The sequence below is a fragment of the Acinonyx jubatus genome, chromosome D3 (assembly GCF_027475565.1).
Source record: "Acinonyx jubatus isolate Ajub_Pintada_27869175 chromosome D3, VMU_Ajub_asm_v1.0, whole genome shotgun sequence".
In the NCBI taxonomy this organism is placed as follows: Eukaryota; Metazoa; Chordata; class Mammalia; order Carnivora; family Felidae; genus Acinonyx; species Acinonyx jubatus.
This window is the reverse complement of record NC_069392.1, coordinates 8,064,998-8,079,304: the sequence shown is the minus strand read 5'-3', so window position 1 is coordinate 8,079,304 and position 14,307 is coordinate 8,064,998. Positions and strand designations below refer to the sequence as shown.

Sequence of the window (14,307 nt, the reverse complement as noted above, 5' to 3'; positions counted from 1 at the left end):
CTCCTGCTTTTTGTTTCTTGTCCTAAATTCACACCTTTTCAGCACAACTTTATTCTCCTTTCCTCCTCCATTCTCTGAACCTGAATGCCTTGCTGCAATTAAACAAATGGTTTTTACCTCCAAGTTAATGACAGAGATGATGACTCATTAATACAAGAAAGGTATTTCCCCTTCCAAGGGTGATGTATTCAGTTTTTTTGGTTTTTTTTTTTAATTTTTTTTTCAACGTTTATTTATTTTTGGGACAGAGAGAGACAGAGCATGAACGGGGGAGGGGCAGAGAGAGAGGGAGACACAGAATCGGAAACAGGCTCCAGGCTCTGAGCCATCAGCCCAGAGCCCGATGCGGGGCTTGAACTCACGGACCGCGAGATCGTGACCTGGCTGAAGTCAGACGCTTAACCGACTGCGTCACCCAGGCGCCCCCAGTTTTTTTTAAAAATATTTTATTTTTTAGTAATCTCTACACCCAATGTGGGGCTCGAACTCACAACTCCAACAGCAAGATTTGCATGCTCCACCAACTGAGCCAGCCAGGTACCCCTGTATTCAGCTTTTGAGTTAAAAAAGAGAAGCTGTCAATCACATGTGGCTATCTTGGTAAGTAAAAAAAAAAAATTAAAAATAAGTAAATGAATAAATAAACTTGGTTCCTCAAAATATTAAATAGAATTATGATATGATTCATCAATTACACTTCTGGCCATATACCCCAAAGAGTTGAAAACAGCAATGTGAACAGAAATTTATGCAACCATGTTTGTAGCTGCATTATTCACAATATGCCACAAAAGGTGGAAACAAGCCAACTGTCCATCGATGAATAAATGGATAAACAAAATATGTTCTAGTCACATAATAAAATATTGTCTAGCCTTAAAAAGGAAGGAAATCCTGGGGCACCTTGGTGACTCAGTCAGTTGAGCATCTGACTCTTGATTTAGGCTCAGATCATGATCCTAGAGTCATGGGATCGAGCTCTGCATTGGGCTCCATGCTGAGCATGAAGTCTGCTTTAAGAGTCTCTCTCTCTCCCCACTCACTCTCTCTCTCAAATTAAAAAAAAAATGTTTTTAGAAAAGGAAGGAAATCCTGACACATGCTACAATATGGATGAACCTGGGAGACATTATGCCAAATGAAATAAGCAGACACAAAAGGACAAATATTGTAGAACTCCAATTATATGAGGGACCTGAAACAGTCAAGTTCATAGAGACAGAAAGTGGTTTCCAGTGGCTGGGAGAAGAGATGGGGAGTTAGTGTTTAATGGAGGCAGAGTTTCAGCTTGAGGTGATGAAAGAGTTCAGAGATGGATGTTGGTGATGGTTGCCATGTGAATGTACTTAATACCATTGAACTGTATACTGAAAAGTGGTTAGAATGGTGGGGCACTTGGGTGGCTCAGTCAGTTGAGCATCTGGCTCTTGATTTTGGCTCAGGTCATGATCTCACAGTTTGTGATTGAGCCCGACACTATCAGCACGGAACATGCTTGGGATTTTCCCTCTCTCTCTCTCTCTCTCTCTCTCCCTGCCCCTCCCTTGCTTGCATGATCTCTCTCTCTCAACTAAACATTTTTTTTAAATGGTTAGAATGGTAAAAAATTGTTATGTTTATTTTACCACCATCTCAAAAATGTTTTTGGGTTTTGGAAAGTTAGAGGTAGTCAATCCATCTCTCATTTGAGTGAGAGCATTTCTTGTGTTAGTTGGATTAAAAGAGAAGCTGGCAGAACTGTCACAGGGAATGAGAAAAGGGAAGGAAACTGAGCCTTCAGTGTACCTGAGTCACATCCAATAGCATATTCCATGATCCATCTATTACCAGGAGATGCCAGGGCAAGGGCACCAAGGAAAAGATGACAGAATAGATGGCCTTCCAGGATGATGGACCTAAGACACATCCCAGCACCCAGGAAAGTTGCCTCCTGGAATTTAGGTCCTTGCTTGTCTCTGTACTTCAGGGAAGCTGTTCACTATGAAAGCACATAAGTTGTATCTCTACCTGTTTTGGGTTTCAGAGATGTTATCTGCCAGCCTCCCAGTGAACTTTGTAAGGGTTCCCAGCAATGCTTCTTAAATCGGAATGCTTTGGGTATGAGTAACAAAAAAGTCCAATTAAACTGACTTAAATAGTGTATATTTAAAAAGAAGTCCCAGGTAGAGTGGATTCAGAATTAGTTAACCCTTGGGTTGGCTTGGGTGGCTCAGTCGATTAAGTGTCTGACTTTGGCTCAGATCATGGTTTTGCAGTTTGTGAGTTCAAGCCTCACATAGGACTCTGTGCTGATGATGCAGAGCCTGTTTGGGATGATCTCTCTCTCCCTCTCTCTCTGCCTCTCCCTCACTCTTGCTTTCTCTCTCTCAAAACAAATAAATAAACTTAAAAAAAAATTAATCCAGTGGCTTCAACCAAGTTCTTTCCGTTGTTTTGCTCTGCCGTCCTGAGCATGTCACATTTGAAAGACCATTTCTTCTCATATCTCTTTCTTAAGAATGACCTCCTTCTTCAGAAGATTCCTAAAAGGGATGCCTGGGTGGCTCAGTTGGTTAAGTGTCAACTCTTGATTTCAGCTCAGGTTGTGATCTCACAGTTCGTGAGTTCAGGCCTTGTGTCAGGCTCCACACTGTCAGTACAGAGCCTACATGAGATTCTCTCTCTCTGCTCCTTTGCTCATTCTCTCTCTCTCTCTCTCTCTCTCTCAAAATAAATAAACATTAAAAAAAAAAGAAGATCCCAACTTTCCCTCATGTTTCAGTGTCCATAATGGGCTTTTGTACCCATTCCTGAAGCAGTCACCTACAGATAGAATGGGATTAACATGATACCCCTGAGTTGGGGATAGAGTTCTCTTTCCTGAGGGTTTGAAACCTGAACAAAACTGGGAACACTGTTAACAAAGAAAAAAAGAATAGAGTTTGAGTGGACAATCAAGTGTCTGCTAACCCCCCAGATAATGATAAACTCTGGAGATTAATTGAATCTTGGAAAGAGTTATTTTGGGCTTGCCTCTGTATTAACTAAGTGGATGAAGAGTCTGATTTCTGATACTCTGGGCCAAAGATGGCTCACCTCCAGGTTTCACTCCAGCCTGTGAGAAAGGGAAAGAGAAGAGTGGAGGGCATGCTCTTTTCTTTTTTAGGTCATGACCTCAGCACACAGAGTCCTTTCTATTTCCTGCCCCAAGTATAACCTGGCTCCCCACTGAGAGACCTCAAAGCCCTCCCCAGAGGATGCTAATCCTTTTCCCACTCTCCTGGTGTCCTCCATACTCTCTGCCTCTAGTCCCAGATCCATGAGCCCCCATCTTGAGTAAACTCAGAGGCTCACAGCATCTGGCTGAACCACCTTCTATGCCTTTCCATTGCTGATGTCTACCAATCAACCAGTCAATTCATTAATCAACCCTTATTCTTAGCAGACTTTGGCATCTAGCTCATCCTTCCCCCTGACCCCAGTTCCTACCACCATATTGATGACTTTAATGGTTGTAAGATGACCCAAGACATGGTCAACCTCCTGGTCATTGTCCCTGCTCTTTCCCTGCTCATTCCAATTATTTTCACCTTCACTCTATTTTAGCTACCACATCCTTTGACCATGTCCTGGACGTCAGTTTCTCCTGGAACTAGTCTTACATTTCTCTGGCCACCAGTTGTATCCTCTGGGTTTTTTTTTTTTTTTTTTCAGTTGTTTCAGGCTTAGCAGTTCTTTGAACTCCAGAATCCTTTGACTATTCTACTTTTTCCCTCTCAGGACCCTCCTTCCTTCACAGTCCAGCATAGATTCCCTGGTCCTCATTTTAGCCACTTTCTTGCCAGTGCTGGAGTAGTAGACATTGTGGACTACTGCCCAACATCCACCCCAATCCAGATGATTGATCCAAGCTGGTCATGGTCATTTCCTCTTGCTTTCCAGGGGAGGATCAGGAGTGTGACTCACTTCCAGCACTAGAGAGTAGAGTGAGGTGAGGAGAAAGGGGCTCCAGGAAAGATTTTCCCATCAGAGAGACAGAAGAATTGATTTTCTTTCTGAGGATGAAACAACAAGGGCAGCAGTGCAGAGAGATGGAAAGAACCTGGATCCCTGATGATGTTTTCAAGCCCCAAATCAACCCCTTCTATATTTTGCCTTCCCTCTGGGTAGCCTCTATATGAGATAATACTTTCTTTTCTATTTCAGCCAGTCTGTGTCTGGTATTCTGTTACCTTCAGACAAAAGCACCCTAACTAACATAATTCTAGACTTCCAGCAAAAGCTCAGCCCTGGATCAATGTAAATTTCCTTCTATTCTATTTTCATATTTGTTCTGCTAAGACTGATAGAGCAGTGGGTCCTCTAAAACCTCAGACATCTCTCTACCATCCACTGTTAGAAGGATATTCCCAGTTCTCCCCATCCAACCCCAGCCTCTGTGATTAGGGTTGCAGAAGACCTAGTTATTACCTGAAGTGGCCAGATGTCTTGGTCAGGAAATCAATTTTTGAAGTTCCCAAGGAAAGTGTGTGTTATGGGTTTGGATGGAGTGGAGGGAAGGGAAGATCCTGGGATTAAAGGAAATCCAGCATTCATGAGAAGGATAGAGCAATTTTACCCAAATAAATGGAGTGAACCAATCATTCCCAGTGCCCAGGCTGAGTTGGAGACAAAGAAAAGCTTTCTGCTCTGTGTCATGGGGATGGCAAGGGACAGGAGCCCCAGGGAAGGGTAACTGAGGGGGGCAGAGGGGCAGAAATGTAGCTCCACGCACACTGTTTCAGGAACAAATGTAAAAGACCAAAATAGACATACTAGATGCCAATGCTTACAAATTCTAAAACTATCTGAACTACTTGGCAAGGCCTGATGGGTCCCTGGGTGTGGAGGTGGGAGGCAGATCCTGTAGGTGGGAAGGCCCGGGCCCCTGTTATAATCTCAGTCACGTAGACTGCTGCAATAACCAATTCATGGTTTTTAGTTCTCACTGCCACCCTGGAATTCCGGTTTTCCCTGTTGGCTCTCTTCTCCTGTTCACCATAGCAACTGTTTTGAATCTTCTTCACTCGCATCAAACCTCCCACCCCTCTGCCTTCTCCTTCTCTCTCCACAGATACATCTGCCTCTTATTTCCCACAGAAAATGGATGCCATCTGACTAGGTCCTGCCCTCACCATCCTCAGTTACCCGTAACTGTACTCACCTTTTCCTCTATCCCACAGACAGCAGTACTGTCCAAAAGAACTTTCTACAATGGTGTAAATGTTCTGTATCTTCACTCTCCAATATAGTATGAGCCACATGTAGCTACTGAGCACTTGAAATATGGTGAGTACAAATGAAGAACTGAATTTTAAATTTCATTTAATTTTTTTAAAATTTTTTAATTTTTTTTTTGTTGTTGTTTGAGACAAAGAGAGACAGCACGAGCAGGGGAGGGGTGGGGGTGAGGGGAGACACAGAATCTGAAGCAGGCTCCAGGCTCTAAGCTGTGAGCACAGAGCCTCACGCAGGGGGAGAGAGAGAGAGAGAGAGAGAGAGAGAGAGCACACATGTATGAGTAGGGGAGTGGCAGAGAAACAGGGGGACAGAGGATCTGAAGTGGGCTTTGTGCTGACAGCAGACAGCCCCATGTGGGGCTTGAACTCACAAACCGAACCATGAGATCATGACCTGAGCAGAGGTCAGACACTTAACTGACTGAACCATCCAGGCACCCCCCAATTATTTTAAATGTAAATGACCATATATGGTTAGTTTCTACCTTTTTAGGCAGCACTGGTTTAATGTAACTCAAAGAAAACCTGTTTTGAATACCAGGGCACTGGGATCTCTCCTAACTCTGTGACATCCCTAAGCAGTAGACTCTTGATCAACTTGTTACAAAAATTCTGAATTAGATAATGAGAGGGAAGGAAGAGAGGGTTAGAAAGGCATGTTCATGAGAAATTGCCATGGAGAAATACAGAGGAAAAAAAGCATCATTTGACATGCTTTTTTAAAAATATTTTTTAAAATGTTTATTCATTTTTTGAGAGACAGCGAGTGGGGGAGGGCAGAAAGAGAAGGAAACAGAATCTGAAGCAGGCTCCAGGCTCTGCACATTAAGCCCAGAACCTGCAGCGGGGCTCGAACCCATGAACTGTGAGATCATGACCTGAGCCGAAGTTGAATGCTTAACTGACTGAGCCACCCAGGCGCCCCAATATGCTTTGTTTTTTTAGTGGCTCCAGTTGCCAAGAAAGAAACCACAGTGAATCTTGGCTCAAACATTGTACTCCTGAAGGAGAATAAGAGGCTCCCTTCATAGTATCTTTACTGCAAATCCACACTGGTATTGACACCAACACAGAGTCTGGTGGGAGGAGGACCTAAACACCAGCCAGGTGACAGTGTGGTGTCAGTTATTTCAAAAGGAATCCAGTTATCTTTGTTTGGATTCTCTACTGAAATGCAAAATGTACACAACACAAACAGAACAGTAAGTTACTTGCATGTCCCTTTGTATAGCTGATTTTGCTCATTAAAATTTTTTCTAATGTTTATTTATTTTGGGGGGGGCACAGAGAGAGAGGGAGACACAGAATTGGAAGCAGGCTCCAGGCTCCAAGCAAGCTGTCAGCACAGAGCCAGACACGGGGCTTGAACTCATGGACCTCGAGATCATGACCTGAGCCAAAGTCGGACACTTAACTGACTGAGCCACCCAGGCGCCCCTGAGTTGTGCTCATTTTTTATCATTCTATCACATTTCAAACAGTTACACATCTTTTGAAATATAAAAAGTTAGAATACCACATCCTCCTACCTCCACCGACCTCCTCTAAATGGCTAGCCAATGGCTCTGAGATCATATTTTGGGTAATTTTTCTCCTTTGGTTTTAAACGTTTTTGTCATATGCTAAGTACTCACCTATCTTTGTGTTCAATACTTGACTCTATCCTGTTTCATTAATTTATCTGTCAGTTTCCTCACAGTGCCCTTGCTTTATATTGTTCTTGCTACCTCCTGTGGCCACGGGCTTATTGGTGAACAGCTCTTCCGTTGGTTTCTGGGTATACACTCCCTTCTGGTTTTCCTCTCCTTCCCTGATGCTTGTTCATCCCCTCGGTGTTGGATCCTTTAGGGATCCATCCTCAGCCCTCCTCCATGTCACTATACCTTCTCCCTGGGCAGATTCCCTGCCTCCATTCTTGCCCCTTCTGTCTGCGTTCCACTGTGCAGCCAGAGTGATTTTCACTAAAGTGTAAGTGAGGTGTTATGACTCTGCTTACAAATCCACCTATTGCTGTCAGGATAGATACATTCCTGACTCCTTAACAACAGCCCTAACAACAGCCCTAACAACAGGATACATTCCTGACTCCTTAACAATAGGAGGTTGGAATAGACTGAGTTTCCCCCAAAGTGGACACTGAGACAAGGGTTCAGGTGCAAGTAGTTTATTTGGGAGGTGAAGTTAGGAAGGGCACTGGGGAAATGGGACAGGGAGGGAAGGCAGTCAATATACGAAGCATTCAAGAACAGGTTGTGCTGTAGGCATCTGGGGCTCAATCCCACTAGGGACCTCTGGGAAACTGCACAGACTGCATCGTCCCACCTGAGAGCAGTAGTTAACCTGAGTCTCCCAGCCTAGGAGCCTGTATTCCCTGAGAGCTACACTTCTTTCTCCCTCTCCTTCCCTTTCTTTCCTCCCAGCCTTTCTTCCCTCCCTCCACTCTGCTCCCTTTCTTCCCCTTCTCCACTCCTCCCCCCCCTTCCCCAATGGGTCCCTGACATCATGTCTGTTATGTGACCCCGCCCACAACCTTAAGCTGATTGGACTAGAGATAAACAGCTAGACCAATCAAATTCACTCCTCTGGGACTCCAGAATTAAGCCGTAGGTCTGGGCTTTGACAGGAACTGTGGCCAACCTGATGTGGCTGCCTTGATGACCTTGCTTGGTGACATGCCCTCGGAGCAGTAGAGAAGCCCAGTGCTTAGAGAGATATGCAGTGGGTACACAGAGAAGCAGGCAGAAAGAGGACCCACAGCTTCAGACAAACTGCAAGTGCAACCTCAGAGCAGGACATTTTAGTTTCCATGTCTATTAGTAAGTTCTTACCACGTTGGGCCACGTTTCCTGCACTTGTTAAGATGATAGTGTTTCCTCAAAAAACTACCTTTACTGCTGAAGGAAGTCACTTGATTTTCTGACTTGTAACCAGAAACACACACACACACACACACACACACACACGCCCTTGACTAAGAGAAATTCACCCAAGCCCTATTCCATTCAAGACTTAACTTCCTACTTCACAAAGAAACAGAGACCACCATTCTTGACACTCCACTTTGAACATCTTTGAATGGCTCAAATGTTTCCATATTAACTACCTCTCTCCCCCAATCTCCTCTTGATGCTACATTTCCCATTAAAAATCACCCTTGGGGTGCCTGGGTGGCTCAGTCAGTTAAGCGTCCGACTTCAGGTCGGGTCATGATCTCACAGTTCATGAGTCCGAGCCCTGCATCGGGCTCTGTGCTGACAGCTCAGAGCCTGGAGCCTGCTCTGCATTCTGTGTCTCCCTCTCTCTGCTCCTCCCCTGCTCACTCTCTGTCTCTGTCTCTCTCTCTCTCTCTCTCTCAAAAATTAAAAAAAAAACATTAAAAAAAATTTTTTTAAAAAGCACCCTTAACCCTCAAGCTGAGCTTAGAAGGAAAGTGGTCCACATCCGGTCTCCACTATCTCCCTCTAATCAGTCCTTACAAGCACTATTATTTTGTGGGGAAGTGTGCCATTCTAAAGATATGATTTTAAGTGTCTATGGGATTTTTAGATCTGGGGGTTCATAGATTGTACCAGTGTGGAGCTCAGAAGGCAGATTTGGTCTGGAGATATAGATTTTTAAAACAGAATGCATGAGTATGGTAGAAAAACTTCATAGAAAGGTAAGAAATAAGTTTCTTGACAAACACTAACTAATCCTCCAATTCCCTCCCCAGAGACCATCTTGTATATCCTTCCAGACACAGCCAGCTTCATGGACATGGGATCTGTGCAGTTCCATTAAGGACCCATACTTCAGAGAGACCTGAGCTTGGTCTAATGCTCTGCTGTTGCCATCTTGAAGTTCCTTATCTTGAATAAGGGACCCCCCTGCACTGGTCCCCCAAATTAGTAGTAGGTTTTATTTCCAGCTATAGTCCATGCATAGTTAAACATGTGATATACACATATATCCCTCTTTCCATCTCCTTTTCTTTTAGCATTTGGTGATTCTAAAAGAATGTGTGTGGATGAAATTTCCCAGGGAGAAGATACAAAAGTTATTAGTGCAATTTACCAAATATTTCTGCTTCTTCTGTTTCTGGGTGAGATTGCATTTCCTGATTCCCTGGGACCAAGTTCCTGGGGCCAAGTGACTAGTTTGACCAGTGAGTTAGGGGCAAAATGGAATGCATAGTTTCTAGATCAGAGCATTTAAATGCCACTCTAAGACCTGCCAGATTTCTCATTCAAGAGTTCAAGATAGTGGCTATTCCATTAGTTTTGTTTTCTGAGTGACTACGATGAGCAGAGCCTCCCAGGTGACCCATGGTGAATATTTATTGTGGATGAGAAATAAAACGACATCGTTTTTAAGCCATGGGATTTGGGAGGGCTGTTTGTTATTGCAACATCACCTGTCATGACTGATAAAAATATAAAAAATGCTGAGGCAGAATTTGCTGGAACTGACACATAAAAGGAGAAGAGTCCTAGAAAGATACGACAAAGAACATAGAGGCAAAGACAAAAAACTAGGAGAAAGGGCCCAAGGGAGTCATGAAGATCAAGGGAATAAATTGCTCAAGAGGTAGAGAGTGGTACATGGTGTTGGTCCAAAAGGCGAGGTGAAATAAGGAACAAAACATATCACTAAATATGGCAACTGATAACTTATCAGTAAGCTTATTAAGAACAGTACCCATGAGGGGCGCCCGGGTGGCTCAGTCGGTTAAGCGGCCGACTTTGGCTCAGGTCATGATCTCACGGTCTGTGAGTTCGAGCCCCGCATCGGGCTCTGTGCTGACGGCTCAGAGCCTGGAGCCTGTTTCAGATTCTGTGTCTCCCTCTCTCTGACCCTCCCCTGTTCATGCTCTGTCTCTCCCTGTCTCAAAAATAAATAAAACGTTAAAAAAATTAAAAAAAAAAAAAAGAACAGTACCCATGAAGTGGTGGTGGGAGAAATAGCAGACAGAGGGCTGAGGAAGCGGAGAAGGAAGAGCATGAGATATCATTGTCTGAGTTCAGCAGAAAGACCAGGATCCCTGCCACGAGCACTTTTGAGAAGGGTCGAGAAAATTTGCATTCAATCTCACCTTTCTCCTGCTCTCCAGTCTCCTGAACTGAGAGCCAGGAGGTAATGTAGCCCCTGGTGCAGCTCACATGAGTAAGAAAGTAAAATTTAGCTCAGACTGGAAAAGTAAAAATTGGCTTGGCTGCTTAGCAATCTGGAAGAGCAGTAATGAGTAAAGTCAGCTGCAAAAATAACACCAAACAGTATTTCACTGTACCTGTAAAGTGATAATACCACCACCCCCAATCTTTTTTGTTTTAAAGATAAACTTTCATTTTACTGTGGGGGATAAGCTTAGGAATCCCCCAGGCTTACATCAATGGGTTAACAAGGCATAAAGAAATACAAAGTCATAACATGCTCACACCCAAGTTTGGGTAAACCAGATTGGCACCCCAAGAATAGGGCACCCCAAGAAAAGGGAGGTGCAAAGGTGCCAGAAATAGGGAGGTGCAAAGGCACCCCAAAATAGAGAGGGAGAGGCAAAGGTCTGAAATAGAAACGGTGCAAAGGTGCCCAATATATAGGTATAGAAATAAACAAGATTAGATGTTCAGGGTGGAAGCACCCCAATTTAGTACTATAGCAGAAAATCTGCTTTCACAGGAGAATAGGACCAGGTTAGGTAAATTGGTGAATTGGACTATGGACCACTGTGCTGCAGGCAAAGCAGCCCAGAGTGGAGATGGTTAACAAAAGAAAAGGTGCCTTATTAACCCTGAGGTTATTCCCCCATCTGTCTCATCCCCTAGGCTGGCTAAGGTAAACAGAGGTGCTGCCTCACGTCCGAGGTAAACAACCTTCCTCCCGACTGCCTGATGCCCAGATTTTGTGTTATATTGACCCAAACCCCAAACACTGTATATCTTCAAAACCCCCCTTTTCCATCACGTCCCCAAGTTAATGTTCTTAGTTTCTTTATCTCTTTGTACATGCCCATCACGTTTGTAAGCCTTCTGGCATGAATGGATACAGGGCAAGGACCCTTAATCAGGGCTTTTGTCTTTTCTCGTACATTAGCCATCTCTCGCTTTAATCCTCATCTGCTCTTTTGCTGGCCAAAAAAAAACTTTAGACTTAGAATCTACGACATTTTACAACAGTTTTAAGTTTGCAGAAAAATCACAAAGATAGTACACAGCTTTTCCATATATCCTATACCCGGTTTCCTTGATTATTAACATCCTACATTAGTATGGTACATTTTTATAATTAATCAATATTGATATATCAATATTAACTAAAGTTCATATTTTATTCACATTTCTTTAGTTTTTAAATGGTGTTCCTTTTCTGTTTTAGGATCCTATCTAGGTTATCACATTACATTTAGTTGTCATGTCTCCTTAGCCTCCTCTTGGTTGTGACAATTTATTAGGGTTTTCATTGTTTTTGATGACCTTGAGAGTTTTGAAGGGTATGTTAGGTGTATTGTAGCACCCCCACTCCCATTTTTTTGAGTGATTGTTGCTTTCTTACTGAGAAATATCATCCTCTAAAATAATAAACTATCAGAAAATTTGCTATTGGGAATTCCATCAATAAGAACGAAATACTCCACTTTTGCCTGGAGGATCTAAATCACAACCTTGCCAAAGAGAAGCAGCCTCAAATTGCATCTCAGGTACAAAGCTTCGGATAAAGGGTTTCTAGACACAACATTCAACATCCATCTTAGCTTTATTGCTTCCAAGGAAGCAGGGCCCTGGGTCCACTTTGCAATCCAGATCTAAAGATGACTGTTGTATACAAACCTGCTTTGCTCTGAGTCTATCAAAATCTGTTTTCATTTAAATTTAATCTAAACCCCACCATTCCCCATAATCCTATGATAGCTCTGTCCCTTTAATGATGCCCCTAGATCCTCTGGCATGAGCTTTTTCTCATGGAATGAGTCAGTAAACCTAGTTTTGTTGAATGGTAAGTTTGTTTCTGATGGTCTTAGGCTGACTGGCCTACATCACACGTGTAACTCAGGGGGCACAGAAGAGGGCAGAGAGTGGATCTAGAGGGTCACGCAGGAAATATCCAGTATAGAAATAAAGCCCTCTTCCCCTCCCAGCCCCAGCAGATCTGATGCCCCCCTCCCACCCACCACCCCCATCTACAGACCAGAGTGCTGTGGAGGATGTGTGAGAGGGAGGAGAGGAAGATCTTCATTCGCCCAGTGTTCACAGACATCTGGGGTTGAACAAAGGGTTGTAGAAATGAATTAGTCAGTCTCTGAGTGGGCCTTGAGACAGTAGAAAGATCTAGGCCCCTTTATTAAGTCACAATGGAAACACTGGGTCTCCTGACATTTGAAAGGCTGCCCCTTTCCCCTAACTGAAATGAGTCCAAAAAAGTCAAAGAAAAAAGGGGATAAGGCAGAATTCTAAAAATGCCCTTCCTTTGAACACCATCTTTGTGCAGGCATCTGGGGGAGGCCGGCCGGGGCAGGGTTATCTGCCAGCCAGGCCTGTAGGACTTCGCTTCTCTTGTTTATCCCCGGCCACATCTGGGGCAGCTGCCAGGACCCGCCCCCACTCTGCCGTCATTGGAGGAACTCAAACTTAAAGGCTCCTGCTAAGAATCAGGATGTTTCATTTTCCTCTTACTGGTGGGCTTGCTGTGGCTGGTCTGGGAAGTCTGAGCCCTGGTCCAGACCCTTGTGGACAGTGAGTCTCTTGCCATGGCAGCCTGCTGCAGCTGGAATGATGTTTTCCAGTATGAGACAAACAAAGTCACCCGGATCCAGAGCATGAATTATGGCACCATTAAGTGGATCTTCCACATGATCGTCTTTTCCTACGTTAGGTAAGTGGGGTGTGGGGATGACCCCGGATGTCTGCAGGGGTTGACAGCACAAGAAACCTCAAGGTGCAGCTTCTGGTGCACAGCTTGAATTCCACGTGGTTTTAAATCTGAGACTTTTTTCTGATAGCAAGCTGGGGCTGGAGGTGGGAGTGGGTGTTGGGGTGGGAGAGGCAGGTGGTTGGAGGGGGGTGTGTGGGAAACAGTGCCAGGCTGCTGCAGAAAGAAGCCACAAGAGGCAAAGCCATACTCAGGGTTCTATCCCAGGCCTGCTAGGGTGAGCTGGGCAAGGCATGTCCGGGAAAAGTGGGAAACAGGGCAACACCCTGGATTCCTAGGGAGGAAACAAGGATTCGGGGCACGCCTGGTGATAATGCTGGCATCTGTCTGAGTCGTCACTGCTTAGGGGAGGAATAGGACCAGACTTGTCAATGTCACCAGGTCCTCTCCAGTGGCAGAAAGGCCCCCCTTGCTCATTTTTGGTTTTGGTTTTGGTTTTTAAGTTTACTGAGATATAATTCGCACACTATACAACTCTCTCGTTTGAAGTGTACAATTTAGCAGTTTTCAGTATATTCTGAGTTGTGCAACCATCACCACAATCCATTTCAGATTTTCATCACCTCCAAAAGCAACTCCACATCCCTTAGCCATCGCTCCGAACCCTTCTGCTCACCTGTAGCTCTGGTGACCCACTGATCTACCCTCTGTCTCTAGGATTTGCCTGTTCTGCACATTTCATATAAATGGAATCAGGCAGTATGCGGTCCTTTGTGTCTGGCTTCTTTCACTCTGCATTATGTTTTCTTTTTGTTTGTTTAAGTTTATTTATTTATTTTGACAGAGACAGCACGAGCGGGGGGAGGGGCAGAGAGAGAACCCCAAACGGGCTCTGCATTGCCAGCACAGAGCCTAATGTGGGGCTGGAACTCCCAAATGGTGAGATTATGACCTAAGCCAAAATCAAGAGTCAGGTGCTTAACTGACTGAGCCACCCAGGTGCCCCTGCATCATGTTTTCAAGGTGTATTCATGTTGGAAAATGTATCTCTATTTCATCCCTTTTGATGGCCAAGTAATATTCCATTGTATGGATAGACTGTTTTCTTTTCTTTTGGTGGACATTTGGGTTGTTTCCAGTTTGGGGCTATTATGTATAATGGTGCTATGAATACCAGTGTACATGTGTTTGCATGAACATGTTTTCA

General features: G+C 44.2%; 2 protein-coding genes across 7 annotated transcripts in view; one reads left to right on the top strand and one right to left on the bottom strand.

Annotated features, from left to right (window-relative positions):
* Positions 1–14,307, bottom strand: part of IFT81 (intraflagellar transport 81) — a 231,797-nt gene that overhangs the window by 147,797 nt on the left and 69,693 nt on the right. The window lies entirely within an intron of this gene.
* Positions 12,645–14,307, top strand: part of P2RX7 (purinergic receptor P2X 7) — a 48,166-nt gene continuing 46,503 nt past the window's right edge. Inside the window, exon 1 of one of the 5 annotated variants that reach the window (XM_053205938.1) lies at positions 12,645–13,103. In XM_053205938.1, coding sequence (XP_053061913.1) covers positions 12,979–13,103 — 125 coding nt within the window. In that variant the 5' untranslated portion in view covers positions 12,645–12,978. The remainder of the gene's footprint in view (positions 13,104–14,307) is intronic. The other 4 variants (XM_053205937.1, XM_015063772.3, XM_027044144.2 and 1 more) reach the window with 4 other exon arrangements.